Below are 18,083 nucleotides of genomic sequence, written 5' to 3'. Positions count from 1 at the left end.
TTCCTCTAGGGTCCCTTTAAGTGAAATATTCTAGTCTGAATCATGATCATCTACACACATTTGTGCTCATAAGTTTACACACCATGGCAGTGACGTAGCTAAGGAGATAGGGGCCCCAGTGTGAGTTTTGGCTGGGGAAAATAATTTGCAGTGGCCTAGCAATAGGGGGTGCAGAGTTTGCAACTGCATCGGGCCCTTGGACCAGAGGGGCCTTCCCTCAACCACAGTATTAGCTCTTTATTGGTCCTGTGCTGGTTATAATCACTTCTATAGATGCTTCACATAGCTGTAATCAATAACAAACTGTTCTCCATCCCCTTCTTGCACCTCTGACACTGTAGTTGCCATTGGCAGGTTTTGGTGCGCCATATCAATTGTTATGCATAGAGTGCTTGGGGGGCCCAATGTAAAACCTGCACCAGGGCCGATACTCCTTACTTACAACACTGATCATTTGTTAATAATACCACTATTCAATACAAATAGAGATGTGACCATTACCAGCAAAGTGCCAATGAAATGCAAAAAGCATGGATAAAGAAGGGCCCCTAGTGGGTCCCTCTGTTCCAAAGGCCTCGGTGTGGTTGCAACATCTGCCCCCCCCAATTGCTACACCACTGCTGCTTTGCAGAATGGTATTTATTGTTAGCTTGCTAAACTGTATTAATCAAGAAAAGGATACAAGGGAAGTAAGGGAGAAATAACAGTTGGGACAGCCAACACACTTGTGGGGCAGTTTGGTGGGGGTTTGTAGGTTCATGGAGGGCAAAGTCTTAAGGTGCCAGGAGATCTGGACCTATAGGCTTCTGTGAGGTAAATCCGGGCCTGGACTCAAGAGACAAAGCTGTCTCTTGATTCTCAGTCGAACAGTCGTCTAGTGTGATTGGAAGGTATTAGAGCTCCGGTGTAATCTCTCTGTAACACCCAGATCCAGCAGCCTGTACATTAAAAAACGTGGAAAAATGTAAATCACAACAATAAAGATTACAACAAATACATAAAAATCAAGCATATACCATTGTTGCACCTAAATTCCCAATGATATCTCTTGGTGTAATAAGATACAGAACTCCTGCTCCAAGGATCGAACCCAGGCACTGTGCGATGATGTAAAACACAGACTTGGCGAGTGTTATTTTCCGTGTACACACAAAGGCAATTGTCACTGCTGGATTGATATGCGCACCACTGATATGTCCAAAACAATGCACCATAGTTACAATGCCATATCCAAAGCACAGGGATATCAGCACCAGATCTGCTGGCTGGGGGCTGTCTGCCGATGTCCAGTTGACTGTTGAACCAAGTCCAATAAAGACAAAAAGTAAAGAGCCTACAAATTCTACAGATACGGCTTTCCAGAATGACTGGGTCCATACACCTTTAAATGCAACCATGATGAGTTTTTCTGTATTCCCAGTTCCTGGCATAAAAAAATAAATAAAATGAATCCCAGTATAATAATGTTATTATTGAAAGCTGCTGTTGTGAGTTGTGAAATGATCATGGGAATGTCTTAAAGTAGCCTTCTACTGTCATCTCTGATATGTGGCAGTTTGCAAACAGTGAACCGCAAAGTAACACATCACAATAACTATTTATTTTACATGAATGGAAAAGTACATCTGTTTCATATGTAGTAAGCAGAAAGCTATGTGAAGCACTCATGTAGTAGTCTGGTGATTTCCCAAGCAAATCAGCTTCAGCTGTTGAGAAACTGAGCTTCCCACCTTTATCACCCATAGGTCAGCCTTGAGATGTACTGCCACTGTGTGAAGCTAGTCTGTCAGGTCATCCAGAAAGTGTACTAGTGTGCTGATTGTGTGCAGTGCCAACAACACAGGATGGACAGAGACCTGCTGGAAAGAGAAGAGGCTTTTGTGTCAAAGATTGGTAGGCAAGAAGTATGGGAGAGGAGTGAGTCCTTTTCTTCAAACTTCACAACATGCCATCCAGTATTAGAAAGTGAAGGCAGCTGGGTAAGTCCCACTATTTCTCTACACCTTGCTTGACTTTTCCTACTGACATTGGCAAGTGGTGTTTTTTTGCCTTATTGTTCTAAGTACAACCCTGTGGTCCTTGTAGTGGATATATTTGGTCAACACCTCTCATCCAGCCATTTACGTTGTGGATACTAAAGAAACCGTATAAAGACTATCCATTCAGTGTGGAGTTCTTAGTACATGTAACATTGTGGGCAGGCATAAAAGTTTTATGGGGGGCTCAAAGGGTAGTAACCATTTCTCTTCAGCTTCAGTCAGTGTAATGGATGACATCTGGGTGTGGCAGATACCACGAAAGTACTGCCTCGGTACATGCATAGTACCTACTGTGAAGAGGGCCACTAATGATCCAATCTTTTTCATCCAATCTTACCATCTCTTTGTAATATAAGGGAACTGCATTAATTATCCATTCAATATATTCACTCAATTTACCCTTAAGGTGGCCACTAATGATCCAATTTGTAGCGAAAAATCATTTGAGCAATCATAATTCTGATCGGAAGTGAAATTGTTCACTAGGCCATTGATAAACCAATCTTTGCTTCCTATCTACCACAACCAACAAGAAAATCCAAATTTTGGTTCAACAAAAATCCAATCAGACCACTGTTTTTATAATCGTTCTTAGTTAATTGTGCCCATCAACTGAGATTATTTACAACCAACCCACAGAATTTCTGATCGCTCTAACAATGTATCGCTAGAACTTGGACCATTAGTGGCCACCTTAATACACAGATTTGGTAAAATTGGATAAAAAGACTGGATCATTAAAGGAATGATGATGTGGGCTAATGGTCCAGGAGAGGATATGTACAATTTTTTTATGACTTATTCTCCCATACCAGAACACAAATAACGGTCAGGCAAGATGGAACCTATGGTTATGTGACTCCCTCTCAGCACTTGTTAAGGTCCTGTTAATCTCAGCACCCGTAATTGTTGTGTGCACCCCCAGGGCGTGGGGTCTAAGTGAGCATGGGTCTTCACCAGTGCACCCCACAAGGGATCATGGGCCGTCACCCCTAGTGGGCAATGTACTACTTTGCTGCCTGGTGCCCACCAGGTCACCCCTAGGGCTGCACCTACAGTGATGAGAAGAACAGGTGTGGACTCTGCACAGGGGCAAACCCAGGATTTTCAAGGGGGGATTCCTGGAAGGTCTCCCTCAGCCACATACAATACAGTATACTAATATGGTAGGGCATTATGCTGGGTACAATGCAATTTCCTGTCCGACTGACAGGATTTGACAAATATTTCCTAAATGTCCTATCTGCTCCCGACTGACAACGGGATCGGTCAGGAACAGTTTGAATACAGATAATAATGAGGACAGCCGACATTGGTAATGAAGGGGAAAGTGAAGCATTTACACAGCAGGGCACAGGGCTGTGCTCATACCTGACTCTGTTAAGTTCCCCAGAGCTGCTCCATGCTCTGTACACACACTGCTGCTCCATGCTCTGTACACACGCTGCTGCTCCATGCTCTGTGCACACACTGCTGCTCCATGCTCTGTACACACGCTGCTGCTCCATGCTCTATACATATGCTGCTGCTCCATGATCTGTACACACACTGCTGCTCTATGCTGAGCTGCAGGATGCCTGCAGATATTCTGGTGTCTCAACTTGTGCTTGTCCCCAGACACTGGTCTGAGGGGGGATTCTTGGCAGTTGTAATCCCCCCTTCATTTGCCTATGCTGCAATAAGGGAAGGAGGGCGGATTAAAGGGACAGGACTGACTGAAAGCTGAACTGACAGGACTAGTTGATGACGGGACTGAGTGGTGACAGGTCTGGCAGGTGACAGGAGTAGCAGGTGACAGGACTGGTTAGACTGACTGGTAACCGAACTGACAAGTAACGGGTGACAGGACCAGCAGACAACAGGACTGGCAGGTGACAGGATTGGCAGGTGACAGGATTAACAGACTGACTGGTAACTGGACTGATAGGTAACGAGTGACAGGACCAGCAGGTGACAGGACTGACAAGACTGACTGCTAACTGGACTGACAGGTAACGGGTGACAGGACTGACTAGACGGGATCAGTTAAAAATGGCGCCAGAGCCTACAGTGTAAAAATGGCTCTGCATTAATTTGCATTATAAAACAATATTTATCATTTTATGAGTTAAAAAATGGCGCCGCACTAAAAACGATATTTATCGTTTTATGACTTCCATAAAACTATAAATATCGTTTTGAATTGTAAGTCAAAAAACGATAAATATCGTTTTGAAATGTTTTGAATATGGGTTTTGCTCCCAGTGTGTGTGTGTGTGTGTGTGTGTGTGTGTGTGTGTGTGTGTGTGTGTGTGTGTGTGTGTGTGTGTGTGTGTGTGTGTGTGTATGTGTGTGTGTGTGTGTGTGTGTGTGTGTATATATGTGTGTGTGAGTGTGTGTGTTTATTTGTGAGTATATACACACACACAGACACAGACACACACAGACACACACACACAGACACACAAGCATACACACACACAAACACACACATATATCCAGGAAAGGAACTTTAAACTCTCAAAAACGAAAAATATTGTTTTTCGTAAAAACGATAAATATCGTTTTTAAAAAATATCGTGCGTAACCAGGCGCCATTATTTGGCTGACGCCATTTTTAACTGGACGCGACTAGACTGACTGGCAACTGGACTGACAGGTAACTGGTGACAGGAAAGGCAGAGGACAGGACTGGCAGTTGACAGGATTGGCATATGACTAGACTAAGCTGACAGGACTGACAAGAAAGGACTGACTGAACAGGACTGACTGGACAGGGCTGACTGGACTGGACAGAACAGGACTGGACAATTGTGGCAAGAGTCACAGATGGTGTGGAAACATGCCACAGCTGCTCGGACAGAACAGCAGTGAGCAGCGATTGGCCAGGCTATACTTTGGCTATCACACCAGTGCTGTAGTCCCACCCCCGGCACCTACAAATCAGAGGGAAGAGGCACGTGCATGCTCATTAGAGTATGTATATGCCGCTACAAGTGGAGGATATCCACCCGTTCCCAGAAGTCTCCTGGGACGGGGTTCTGAGAGGCCGGTACTGAACCTGGGACCGGTAGGTATGACAGCACTTCATATTTACTGTTCCTTTGCTGGCAGTGGGGTCATGCATCATGAGCCCTATGGCTCACACCCTATGGAAGTGGACATAGCTGAGGTTGCTGTATTATCGACCTTGCACTATGTGTTGTGTCACAGCTGTTTCTGAGTCTTCACTTCTCATCAGTGCAGCTTGGCATGGATTAGTATGGCTCTATGCAGTGGAACTTGTTCATTCAAGTGTTATATAGTACTCAGATGGCCCATGGTGACTCAGAACCACAAAGAAATTATAAGAGGCTCAAAAGAACTAAAATGCAAAGCTAAATAAACATAGATTCAAAAGTGAATGTTCCCATTTGTTTGCTCATGTAGTGTAAATCTCTCAACATAACATAACTTTTTAGTCTTAGGGCTCCTTCACACTGGCACAGTGCATCGTGGCAATTTAATGCACTGCCACCACAGGGTAATGAAAGTCTAAGGGTAGTTTCATATTACGTGCAGTGCAGTGCACAGGAAGTGCTCAATCTGACATGCTTCCAAAATGACAGTAACGTGAGTATCTGCGTCGACATGCAGCAGACTCCAGTCTGTCATGCAAGTCTGTGACGATGCCGGGATTTTAAAAATGTTGGTGGCGGCAGTACGCCAGCATTGCGATGCGCATGCGCGGAAGCGTATTTTATCAATATGCTTCCATGCACTTCTGTATTTCAAAAACAGGAAGTGACTGCAAGCAAGCTCCTAGGCACCCACTGTAAAGGCAGGTGGGGAGAATAGACCTGTCCCCACTCAGCATGCAGTCACTTCCTGTTTTTGAAATACGGAAGTGCACGGGAGCCTATTGTTAATATACGCTTCCGCGCATGCGCGTCACAATGCCGGCGTACCGCCGCGGCCAACATTTTTTAAATCCCTGCATCGCCACAGACTTACACGACTTCCGGTCTACCACACGTCGACGCAGATACGCACATTAACATTGGACTTGTGAGTATACTGCACATACTCTTTCCACACACCTTCATTTACCAGTGCATACTACACTATATTGGGCTCTCACTGTCCCTCTTTTTGTTAAGCCTCACCTCCTATTTGGCTGGATGCCAGAAGGAGAATACGGCGTAGTTACGTGGTATTCCCTGAAGGCCTGTTTTGGCGGTGCGGTGCAGTGGACGCACCGCAATGCTAATGCCAATCTACAGCGTGAAGCCGGCCTTAGAGAAATGTTAAAAACGACTTCTGCATTGTGTATTTCTATGTTTGAGGCCCCTTTCACACTGGTGGGGTGTGTTACCCTGTTTTACCGCAGGGTAATACTACACCAATGAAAGTCTATGGGGCATTTCATACCTGGCAGCAGTGCGATGCGCCAGATGTCCTCATTTTGCCGCTTGGCTGACGCTGGAGCATCTGCACATTGGTGTCCAGCATGTCATGCGGCGACCGAAAGTCTGTGGAGCCGCTTATACTTTGAAACTGCTCGCCGCACGTATTCACCTCGCACATGCGCAGAAGCACATTTTGACAATACACTTCTGCACAATTCTACTATCAGCCACAGGAAGGGAACACTAGAGAGCCTCACTTCCTGCTTAGATTGCAGCCAGAAGGGAGATGCTATCATCGCACTGCATCGCTGGTTACAAGTGTGAAACCGGCCTTAATGGGAAGCTAACATTTGATATAGATTTAGTGTTCCACAGTTTGCCTTCTGCATCATTTACAATGTCTAAAGCTCAGGACAATTAGGTGCTCAGACACCCTGGCTGAGAGCCCCCACGGGAGTCCAATTTTCATTATACAGAAATAAATGCTTGTTTATTACAAATGTGGTCTTCAGATCTTTTGAACTATGACCCAGAAATAATGAAATTACCACACGAGTAGGTCATTTACTGTCTGCGGTTAACAGTTCTGAGCACATGCAGCCCTTGTAATTTTATGGTGCCTTTGTCATCTTGGCGAATAGAGCTGAAGCTTCGTATGGTGTGCCTCAGTGACATTGCATTAATACTGACTGCAATATACAGAATGTTCCCAGGCATGTAACATTTCCATGTTTTTCACCATAGACATTTTAAAATCAAGTTCCATGTTTTTTACTGTTCAGTATGTATATTCTCTTTCAGATTCGATTTATGAAGATAAACAAGATGTTTGCTTGTAAGCCCTTGTAAATTTGCTAATTAGCTCTTGGTAATGTAATAATCTAATCCTATGTATGTGTTCTCACTTGAGCAATGTGATTTTATAAACATCACCCATAGCATTGTATTAGCAAGAGGTTTTTAAATCACAACTCTTAAAGAGAACCCGAGGTGAGTTCTAAGAATCCTAATTGCACACAGAGGCTGGGTCTGCATATAATGCCCAGCCTCTGTTACTATACAGTTCCTCTCCAGCCCCCCCCCCCCCCCCCTGCGCTCTGCTTGCCCCCATAAATCGAACGCCGTGCTAGTGACACGCAGCGTGTCGATAGCCGGCTGTTTACCTCTGCACTGTCATTCTCGCCGCTCCCCTGCCTCCTCTATGTCGCCGCTCCCCGCCTGCAGCCCTTCCCTCCAATCAGCAGGGAGGGAAGGGACGCAGGAGGCGAGCAGCAAAATAGAGGAGGCGGGGGAGCGGTGAGACTGACAGTGCAGAGGTAAACAGCCGGCAAGCGATGCCGCTAGCACGCCGTTTAATTTATGGGGGCAAGCAGAGCACAGGGGAGCGGGGCTGGGGGGGACGCTACATAGCAACAGAGGCTGGGCATTATATGCAGGATTCTTAGAACCCACCTCGGGTTCTCTTTAAAAAAAACTCTTGCAGTGTGAACCAGCCCTAAGAGCTGATCGGCATTAATGAGCTTTGATGTGGCAAGGGCCGGATTTACTATAAGGCACTGTAGGCACGTGTTCACAGGAGCATGATGATGGAAAGGCGGGACACTCTCCTCCCTGAGTGCCTTACTCCCTCCTTCCCTATGCAGAGTCCTGATGAGAGTATAAATGAGATGTTACTCGCCCTGCTCTCAGCATTCCACTGACGATATCTCCCTTCAGTCAGGGGCACCTCTCTATCTACTTAATACCGAGGTTCCTCTACCTACTTAATACTTGGAGGAACCTCTAGCTACTTATTATTGAGGGGCCGGTTCTAGACTTTTTGCTGCCTGAGGCAAACTTGTGAGGACCTCCCCCTGACATAAATCGCTTCCTGACCCCTAAACCATATCTCCTCTCCTAGCGTACAGTTACTGATTGCCTGGCCATAACCACCCAGATTAAAGTTTTAAATCTAACCTCCCACTACCCTATGCTCTAACACTAGCATTCCTAACAACATGTCTAACCTTGACACACACCCAAACTGAGACGGATATGGAGGGTGACATATTCATTTCCTTTTAAACAATGCAGGATGCCTGGCAGTCCTGCTGAGCCTCTGTCTCTATGGACCCAGAACAAGCACGCTAATCAGGTGTTTCTGACTGAAGTCTGACTGCATTTGCTACATGCTTGCTTCAGGTGTGCGATTCAGTCATTACTGCCGCCAAAACGATGAGCAGGACTGCCAGGCAACTGGTATTGTTTAAAAGGAAATAAATGTGGCAGCCTCCATGTCCCTCTCAGTTCAGGTATCTGCTGGGTCCCAGATTTGAATCCCAGCCAGGGTACTATCTGTACGGAGCTTGTATGTTCTCCCGGGGGGAGGGGGGGACTAGAGCTTGTATTTTACAGACAGGAAGTTTTGAATTCAAAACTTCCTATCTGTAAAGTACATGCTGTAGTTTATTGGCTAATTTAAAAGAAAAACAGTAAGCTTTTAGCTTCTAAGCCTTCTTCAGACTCTATTCCTTTTGACTGTCAATGTTAGAACATACAATCAGAAGGAGGTAGAGAGCTCCCATCAGTCCCTTTTTCAGAGGGACAGTCACTCTTTGGGAACCCAGTTTCTCTGTCCCTCTTTCATCTTCATTTGTCTCTTTCAGGACTTATGTACAGATCTATTAAAATATGTTTATTTTTCTGATGAAAAAATGTTTTTTATTGACGATATTCTCATCTTTTAAATGGATGTATTTCTTATTTTTAAATGTTAAAATGAAGGAAACCTAATGATGATAGAGAGAACCAGTGTGATTTTAATGATAAAACTACTTCTTTGGCTTCTACATTTTTGTGCGATGCATGACTAGGGGCGTTGCAAGGGTGGGGTTAGAGGTGTGACAGGGGCATGTCTTTCTTATCTTAAAAAGTTGGGATATATGTAAGTGTCATCCAGATACATTAATTACAAGAGATCTTGCAAGGATTGTGAGGTATTTATGGCAAACAGATAAGACCCTTGGATTACTGAACGCCTGCTGACATGGAGACTTTTTTTAAAGACTCTATCCTGTTCACTGTATGCTGCTGGAGACTGGAAACTGATAAATGTATGTTACTGAGAAGGAAGGGGGCACTCAGGGAGGCACACCGGGGGGTGGGGGGAGGGGGGTAATGCCACCCATGCTCCCTGTGTCGGCGTAGGTTTCCTCCAGGCTATTGGGTTTCCTCCCACATCCCAAAAACATACAGATAAGTTAAAGGATACCCGAACTGACATGTGACATGATGAGATAGACATGTGTATGTACAGTGCCTAGCACACAAAAAACTATGCTGTGTTCCTTTTTTTCTTTCTCTGCCTGAAAGAGTTAAATATCAGTTATGCAAGTGGCTGACTCATTTCTGACTCAGACAGGAAGTGACTACAGTGTGACCCTCACTGATAAGAAATTCCAACTATAAAACACTTTCCTAGCAGAAAATGGCTTCTGAGAGCAAGAAAGAGGTAAAAAAGGGGAATTTCTTATCAGTGAGGGTCACACTGTAGTCACTTCCTGTCTGAGTCAGGACTGAGTCAGCCAATTGCATACCCGATATTTAACTCTTTCAGGCAGAGAAAGAAAAAAAGGAACACAGCCTAGTTATTTGTGTGCTAGGCACTGTACATACACATGTCTATCTCATCATGTCACATGTCAGTTCGGGTATCCTTTAATTGGCTTCCCCCTAAATTGGCCCTAGACTATGATATATACACTATACAATACATACGTACTGTAGATATGACTATGGTAGGGATTAGATTGTGAGCCCCTCTGAGAGACAGTTAAGTGACAATACAATATACTTACTCTGTACAGCGTTGCGAGGGGATGTTGGCACTATATAAATAATAATAATATTCACTTACCATTATCTTCCTTCTCCGACGCTCTGTTTAGCTTTGAAATAGCTGAACAATAAGAGACTTTTTCTGAATAAGCATCTTACTGAATAGGATGTGACAGGTGACAGAACATGGTATATGTACAGACAAGAAAGGGAAAAGGGAACGTCTGGGCGAACGTCTGTTGTGCTGCCATTGCAAGACTGGGTCAAGAATGGCTACTTGGTGAGTTAGGAAATAGGAATGTGTGGTTTTTAAATATGTGTTGACATGGGCGTTCGCATCTGGTTGGTGTTGTGTAAAGAGATTGAAGAGCTATGCGTGTTGACCAGATGTTTGGGGTCCACAGAGTGAGACAGAGTGAGGCGTGCACTTAGCACTCTGTACAACAACAAGTTAGCGTACGTATTTCAGTAAACACACTGCACATTCATTATTTAGTATTTACATAGTGCCAACATCTTCCGCAGCGATGTACAGAGTATATTGTCTTGTCACTTAAAGCGGACATGAACTCAGAACCTCATCTCAGCTCTAAAAGATAAGCAACAGCATAATACTCTTTAAAGAAAAACATCTCTTTGTTACAGTTAATACAAATCCTGCAATACATCTGCATCTTGTCTAGTTCCTGCTTTTATGGAAGCAGACATATTGTTAACACCCTGTGTTTACAAATGAGCTCTCTGCCATGGCAGTCAGCTGACACAGCTAAGGGGTCAAATTACAAGTTGTGCTTAGTCACAGCTGGGGGGGATTAGACGCATACATCAAAAAAGGGCGTCGGGGAAAAAGGGCGCGTGGTGTAAACGATAAGCAGTATTATCGTTTATAAAAATATTGTGTAGAATTTCGTTTACAAATAGTATTTTAAGAATTTATAAATCATTAAATAATGTGTATGAAATCGGCAATTCTTAAAACGTTAATTTTCCCTGTTTCTAAAGTGAAACTTATAATTACGTTTGTTAAAAAACGTCCCTGTACCTATCCCTAACCCCTAGACCCCCCTGGTGGTGTCTAAACCTAAGACCCCCCTGGTGGTGCCTAAAACTAACCACCCCAAAGCCCTCCCTGTACCTATCCCTAACCCCTAGACCCCCTGGTGGTGCCTAAACCTAAGACCCCCCTGGTGGTGCCTAAACCTAAGACCCCCCTGGTGGTGCCTAAACCTAAGACCCCCCTGGGGGTGGCTAAACCTAAGACCCCCTATGGATAATAATGTTTTACAAACATTAATAAATAAAAAAATGTAAATAAAAAAAATGTAAATAATTTTTTTGGGTGGATAATAATGTTTTAGAAATGTTTTACAAATAGTGATTTAGTATCTTTATAAACGTTATTCGTCACGGGCTCATTTTGTAAAGTTAAATCATCACAAGCACAGTTATAAAACCTTAAAAATCTCCGGGCGCCGTTTGTAAAATGTTAATAATCTCCGGCGCCTTTTTTTCCCTGTTCGGCGCCCATTAAACGATATTTATAATGGGAGTGAATGGGGCGCCCTTTTTGTCCACTTGTCTCATGCGCCCAAATCTCCTGCTTCCGGATTAGACAGGCTAAACTCTCTAAGTACATACAGGGTGCATTTCTATATGTTTTCCATCTATCCAGTGCAAGAGTTCAATGCAAGTCCAGTGCAAATCCATGAAGGCCTCTTTTCCACAGGTCCTTGATAGGCAGTGAAATGCCTCTCAAACTTTCACAACTGCTCGCTGCTGCCTGGTAACTACTCACTGCTGCCTGGTAACTTCTCACTAGTGCCTGGTAACTGCTTGCTGAGCACACAGTTCAACTGCTTGTGGAAAAAAGGCCTAACTGTCCCTCAGAGGGGCTCACAATCGAATCCCTGCCATAGTCATATGTCTATGTATGTATGTACTGTATGTCTCCTAGTCTAGTCCAATTTAGGAAAAAGCCAATTAACTTATCTGCTTTTTGTTGGGATGTGGGAGGAAATTGGAGTGCCCAGAGGAAGCCCACACAGACACGGGGAGAACATACAAACTCTGTGCAGATAGTGCTCTGGCTGGGATTTGAACCGGAGACCTAGACCTGCAAGGTGAGAGTGCTAAACACTACGCCATCGTGCTGCCCATAATGAATATGGTGTTGCATCTCTGTTACATATATTACTTTTTGTTTTTTATATAAAATAAAAACTTCTCCTCTAAAAAACTTTTTTCTCTGATTTAAAAATTTCAGACTATGATGACAGCAACCCCAAAGGCAGAAGTACAGCGATGAAGCTACCGTAACCACACTATGGGCAATGCAAAAGAGTGCTAAGTTTGAAAAAAAAAAGGAAACGGCTGAACAAAGATCCTCGATTCAATCAGCAAACCCCATAACCAGTACTCGGCTACATAATAACCATAACTGCCAATGACCAAACCAAGCACCCAGAGCTGCTGAGCCATCTTTTTGCATTGAACTCTATGGCAGTGTCCAATTTAAACTGAAAAAAATACTCTCTAGGTATGAAAGTAAGCTATTATTATTATAATTTATTGTATTTATAAAGCGGTGACATATTACGCAGTGCTGGAGAATATATAGGGATACATGCAATGTAAACAAGGGGTGACAGACAGATAGGTTGCACATGGTTATACAACATAGCACAAGGTTATACATGCAAATAGGGTACAAGATGCATGATTATGTGATTTTACAGAGAACCAGCAAATCAAGTCTGAGCTAGTCTATGGGAAGGGTGTCATTGCTGGGGTTGCACGATCAGGAGGGACACACTAAGAGGAGAGGGGGGGGGGGGGGCTGTCAAGAGCTTACAATCTAAACTATGTCCAGCCTTTCCCTCTCTACAGTGCTCATTCAAATAATTATGCAGACTAAAGCCCTGCCCCTGACAGGACTTTCTACACTTCTCGGTACAGGAGAGGACAGCTGTAGCCACCCATCTTTTTAGACTGGAGGCTGGCGTGTCCGTTTGGGATGATGGGGTTGTGGGTTGATGAGAATGTTACACAGTTATTTTGTTTGAAAAAAGGCATCTGTCCGTCTAGTTCAACCACGTATCTCCGTTGATCCAGAGGAAAGCAAAATTTCTTACAAGACTTGGGCCAATTAGTCTTCAATGGGAAAAAAATCCTGCACAACTCCTATTGCACTCAGAAAAGAATCCCTGGATAAAAACACCACAGGAACTTTCCTAGCAGTTATAGCCAAGGATGTCCTCCAATGCAAGGAAAGCATTCAAGCCGCCGATATAAAGGAAACCTGAAATGGGAAAAAGTGCCCAAAAGGAGTACTTGCCTCAGTAGAGAGAAGCCTCTGAATAACCCAGAGGCTTCCCCTATCCCCCTCGCTTCCACCATCCAGTGCTGGGACCCCTCGAACCTCTTTGACAAGGGTTTTGGCCACGCTCCCAACCATGAATGAGTACAGTAGCACGAAGCTGCTCAGGCTCTGCGGAAAAAGATTTGGAGGAAAATTGCAGAGAAAAGGTTGATTGGATTTGTTGTTGTATGGCTTGCATGTTCTTGAAGCTTGATGGACCTTTACCCATATTTTGTGACTCCCCTGCAAACATTGGTCAAGCTGTGATGCTTGTGGATACACCTCTTTGTATCCTGTGCAGTGTGGCCACACTCATTCACGGACGGGAGCATGGACACAAACTTCCAAGAGGTCCCAGCATTCAGTGGTGGTCCTCCCCCACCTATCTCTGCTTCCCTCTAGAATGTTCGCTCAGTCTGCAACAAACTCCCTTTTAGCCACAACCTTTTCACTTCCAATGCCTTCATCTTCCTTGGGGTCACAGAAACATGGCTGACTCCTTCTGACACCATCTCACCTGCCGCCCTTTCTTATGGGGGGTTCTACTTTAGTCACACTCCTAGAAGTGGGAAAAAACATGGAGGTGGTGTGCGCATTCTTCTCTCTGACACATGCTCCTTTAAGCCACTCAATCTGAGTCCTTTGTTTTCTCTTCCATCCTATAAGTCCATGCAATCTGACTATATTCTCTCTCTAACATCCAAATCGCAGTTATTTACTGCCTTCCAGGCACTGCTTCTTTTTTCTTAGATCACTTCTCTGCATGGCTCCTCCAATTCCTGTCCTCTGAAATCCTACCATCTTTATGGGTGACTTTAATATTCCTGTTGACACCAACAATTCTGTTGCTACCAAACTTCTGTCACTTACTTCCAGAAGCAGGAGATTTGGGCGCATGAGACAAGTGGACAAAAAGGGAGCCGCATTCACTCCCATTATAAATATCGTTTAATGGGCGCCGAACAGGGAAAAAAAGGCGCCGGAGATTATTAACGTTTTAACAAACGGCGCCCAGAGATTTTTAAGGATTTATAACTACGGTATGTTTGTGATGATTTAACTTTACAAAATGAGCCCGTGACGAATAACGTTTATAAAGATACTAAATCACTATTTCTAAAACATTTCTAAAACATTATTATCCACCCAAAAAAATTAATTAAATTTTTTTATTTACATTTTTTATTTATTAATGTCTGTAAAACATTATTATCCATAGGGGGTCTTAGGTTTAGGCACCAACAGGGGGGTCTTAGGTTTAGGCACCAACAGGGGGGTCTTAGGTTTAGGCACCAACTGGGGGGTCTTAGGTTTAGGCACCAACAGGGGGGTCTTAGGTTTAGGCACCAACAGGGGGGTCTTAGGTTTAGGCACCAACAGGGGGGTCTTAGGTTTAGGCACCAACAGGGGGGTGTTAGGTTTAGGCACCAACAGGGGGGTCTTAGGTTTAGGCACCAACTGGGGGGTCTTAGGTTTAGGCACCAACAGGGGGTCTTAGGTTTAGGCACCAACTGGGGGGTCTTAGGTTTAGGCACCAACAGGGGGGTCTTAGGTTTAGGCACCAACAGGGGGGTCTTAGGTTTAGGCACCAACAGGGGAGTCTTAGGTTTAGGCACCAACAGGGGGTCTAGGGGTTAGGGATAGGTACAGGGAGGGTTTTTAACAAACGTAAATATAAGTTTCAGTTTACAAATAGGGAAGATTAACGTTTTAAGAATTGCCGATCTCATACACATTATTTAGTGATTTATAAATTCTTAAAACACTATTTGTAAACGAAATTCTACACAACATTTCAATAAACGATAATACTGTTTATCGTTTACACCACGCGCCCTTTTTTCCCGACGCCCTTTTTTAATGTACGCCTTACTTCCTCCTATGGCCTATCTCAGTGGTCCACTGCTCCAACTCACAGATGGCCATGCGCTCAACCTCATTCCCACTCCTCTCACAATCCTTAAGACTTGGCAGTTGCACACTACCACAGCTCAATCACGCAAGTCATGGATGCAGTTGTACCTCTCACCAATGTATGCCCTCATTGTGTCACTCTACCAACCCTGGATGACCAAAGCTACTAAACAACTCAAGAGGTGTAGAGTAGCTGAACGGCGTTGGAGAAAAAACAATACTAATGAGAACTTCATTTTATGCAATAAAGCCTTAAACAACTTTAGAATTGCTCTCTCTTCCACAAAACCGTTTTATTTTTCCTCCCTCATATCCTCCCACTCACATAATCCAAAGTGCTTGTTCAGCACTTTTAACTCCCTTCTCCGCCCACCCCCTCCTTCTCATTCTTCATGCTTATCAGCTGAAGAATTTGCAACATATTTCACTGATAAAATTGCCAACATCCGAAGTGGTTTTTCCATGCAGATCTCAAACTCCATCTCCACTCCTCGTGTCAATTGCTCTCTATCTGCTTTCTATCCACTCTCTGAACATTCTCTCTCCTCTCTAATCTCCAAATTTCACCTAACCACCTGTTCTTTGAATCCTATCCCCTTCCATCTCATTCCGCAGCTATCCTCATTCCTCACTCCTGTCCTAACATCTCTGTTTAACCTATCCCTCTCCACAGACCTCACTCAAAAAGGCTGTTGTAACACCACTACTTAAAAAACCATCTCTAGATCCCACTGTGCTCGCCAACTACCACCCAGTGTAACGTCTCCCATTTGAATCTAAATTACTTAAAGAGGAAGTGTCATGGAAATCTTAAAATGTATAACACATACAAATAAGAAGTGCATTTCTCCCAGAGTAAAATGAGCCATAAATAACTTTTCTCCTATGTTGCGGTCACTTACAGTAGGTAGTAGAAATCTGACATTACCGACAGGTTTTGGGCTAGTCCATCTCTCTACAGGGGATTCTCAGCATGGCCTTTATTCTTTATAAAGACATTCCCTGAAAAAGATTTACATAAAGATTCTGGCCAGCCTCCCTGCTCGCTGCACACTAGTTTGGCAGTTGGACAGAGCACCTGCCATTCACCAAGTGCTTCTAAAAATAAAGAAAACCCTGAGAACCCCCCTATGAGAAGATGGGCTAGTCCAAAATCTGTCGGTAATGTCAGATTTCCACTACCTACTGTAAGTGACAGCAACATAGGAGAAAAGTAATTTATGGATCATTTTAATCTGGGAGAAATGTACTTCTTATTTGTATGTGTTTTAAATTTTAAGATTTTCATGACAGTTCCTCTTTAAACACCATATTCATGCTGAACTAAGCCAGTCTTAACTGCTAATTCCCTGCTTGATCAGTTCCAGTCTGGCTTTCGGGCAAACCACTCCACAGAAACAGCCCTTACTAAAGCGGCCAACGATCTAATGGCTAATTCCAAAGGTTATTATTCCATACTCATACTTCTTGATCTGTCATAAGAATTTGATACTTTCAACCATACTTTACTCCTACAGATCCTTCAATCTATAGGCATAAAAGGCCTTGATCTCTTCTGGATATCATCCTATCCCTCTGGAATCACCACCTCCTACTCGGATCAGACCTCCTTTCCACATCCTAAATCTGTGGGGATACCTCAAGGCTCTGTCCTCAGATCTTTTCCTCTTTTCCATTTACATGCAAGGCCTTGGTAGATTAATCAATTAATTTGTCTTTCAATACCACCTATATACAGATGATACACAACAGTACCTCTCAGCCCCTGACCTTAAAGAGAATCTGTATTGTTAAAATCGCTCAAAAGTAAACATACCAGTGCGTTAGGGGACATCTCCTATTACCCTCTGTCACAATTTCGCCGCTCCTCGCCGCATTAAAAGTGGTTAAAAACAGTTTTAAAAAGTTTGTTTGTAAACAAACAAAATGGCCACCAAAACAGGAAGTAGGTTGATGTACAGTATGTCTACACATAGAAAATACATCCATACATAAGCAGGCTGTATACAGCATTCCTTTTGAATCTCAAGAGATCATTTGTGTGTTTCTTTCCCCCATGCACTGAAGTTTCAGGCTGCTCTTTTCTTCCTGCAAACAGCTTTGCCCTTGTTTGTAATTCCTCAGTATGTGAAAGCCCAGCCAGCTCAGAGGAGGATTTATCCAGCTTCTCTCTTCTCTCTTATCTAAATAACACACAGGCAGTGTGCATAGAGGGGCCAGGAAGGGTGAGTTCATAGCAGAACCACAACACTGAAGAACTTGGCAGCCTTCCAGACACAGGCCGACAAGTCTGACAGGGGAAAGATACATTGATTTATTACAGAGACTGTCATAGTAGAAAGTGCTGCAGTTAGCCAGAACACATTAGAATAGCTTTTGGAACATGTAGGATGATTAAAAACAGGATGCAATTTTTGTTACGGAGTCTCTTTAACTCTCGACTGCCACACGTGTTCCCGACTGCCTGTCTGCTATATCTTCTTTCATGACCTCTTGCTTCTTAAAACTCATGAATAAAAATTATAAATAAAACAAAACGAATCATCTTTCTACTGTCTCTGTCCACCTCTCTGCCTGATTTAACAATAA

General features: G+C 43.7%; 1 protein-coding gene across 2 annotated transcripts in view; it reads right to left on the bottom strand.

The window, feature by feature from the left end:
- LOC137517731 (aquaporin-4-like) overlaps window positions 1-18,083 on the bottom strand; it is a 114,337-nt gene that overhangs the window by 12,126 nt on the left and 84,128 nt on the right. For both annotated transcript variants that reach the window (XM_068234766.1, XM_068234764.1), the window contains one exon: window positions 1,017-1,423. In XM_068234766.1, the coding sequence (XP_068090867.1) occupies window positions 1,017-1,397 (381 nt within the window). In that variant the 5' untranslated portion in view covers window positions 1,398-1,423. The remainder of the gene's footprint in view (window positions 1-1,016; window positions 1,424-18,083) is intronic.

This window comes from Hyperolius riggenbachi, chromosome 5 (assembly GCF_040937935.1).
Source record: "Hyperolius riggenbachi isolate aHypRig1 chromosome 5, aHypRig1.pri, whole genome shotgun sequence".
NCBI lineage: Eukaryota > Metazoa > Chordata > Amphibia > Anura > Hyperoliidae > Hyperolius > Hyperolius riggenbachi.
The sequence above is the reverse complement of the archived record's forward strand: the minus strand, read 5'-3'. Positions and strand labels throughout refer to the sequence as shown.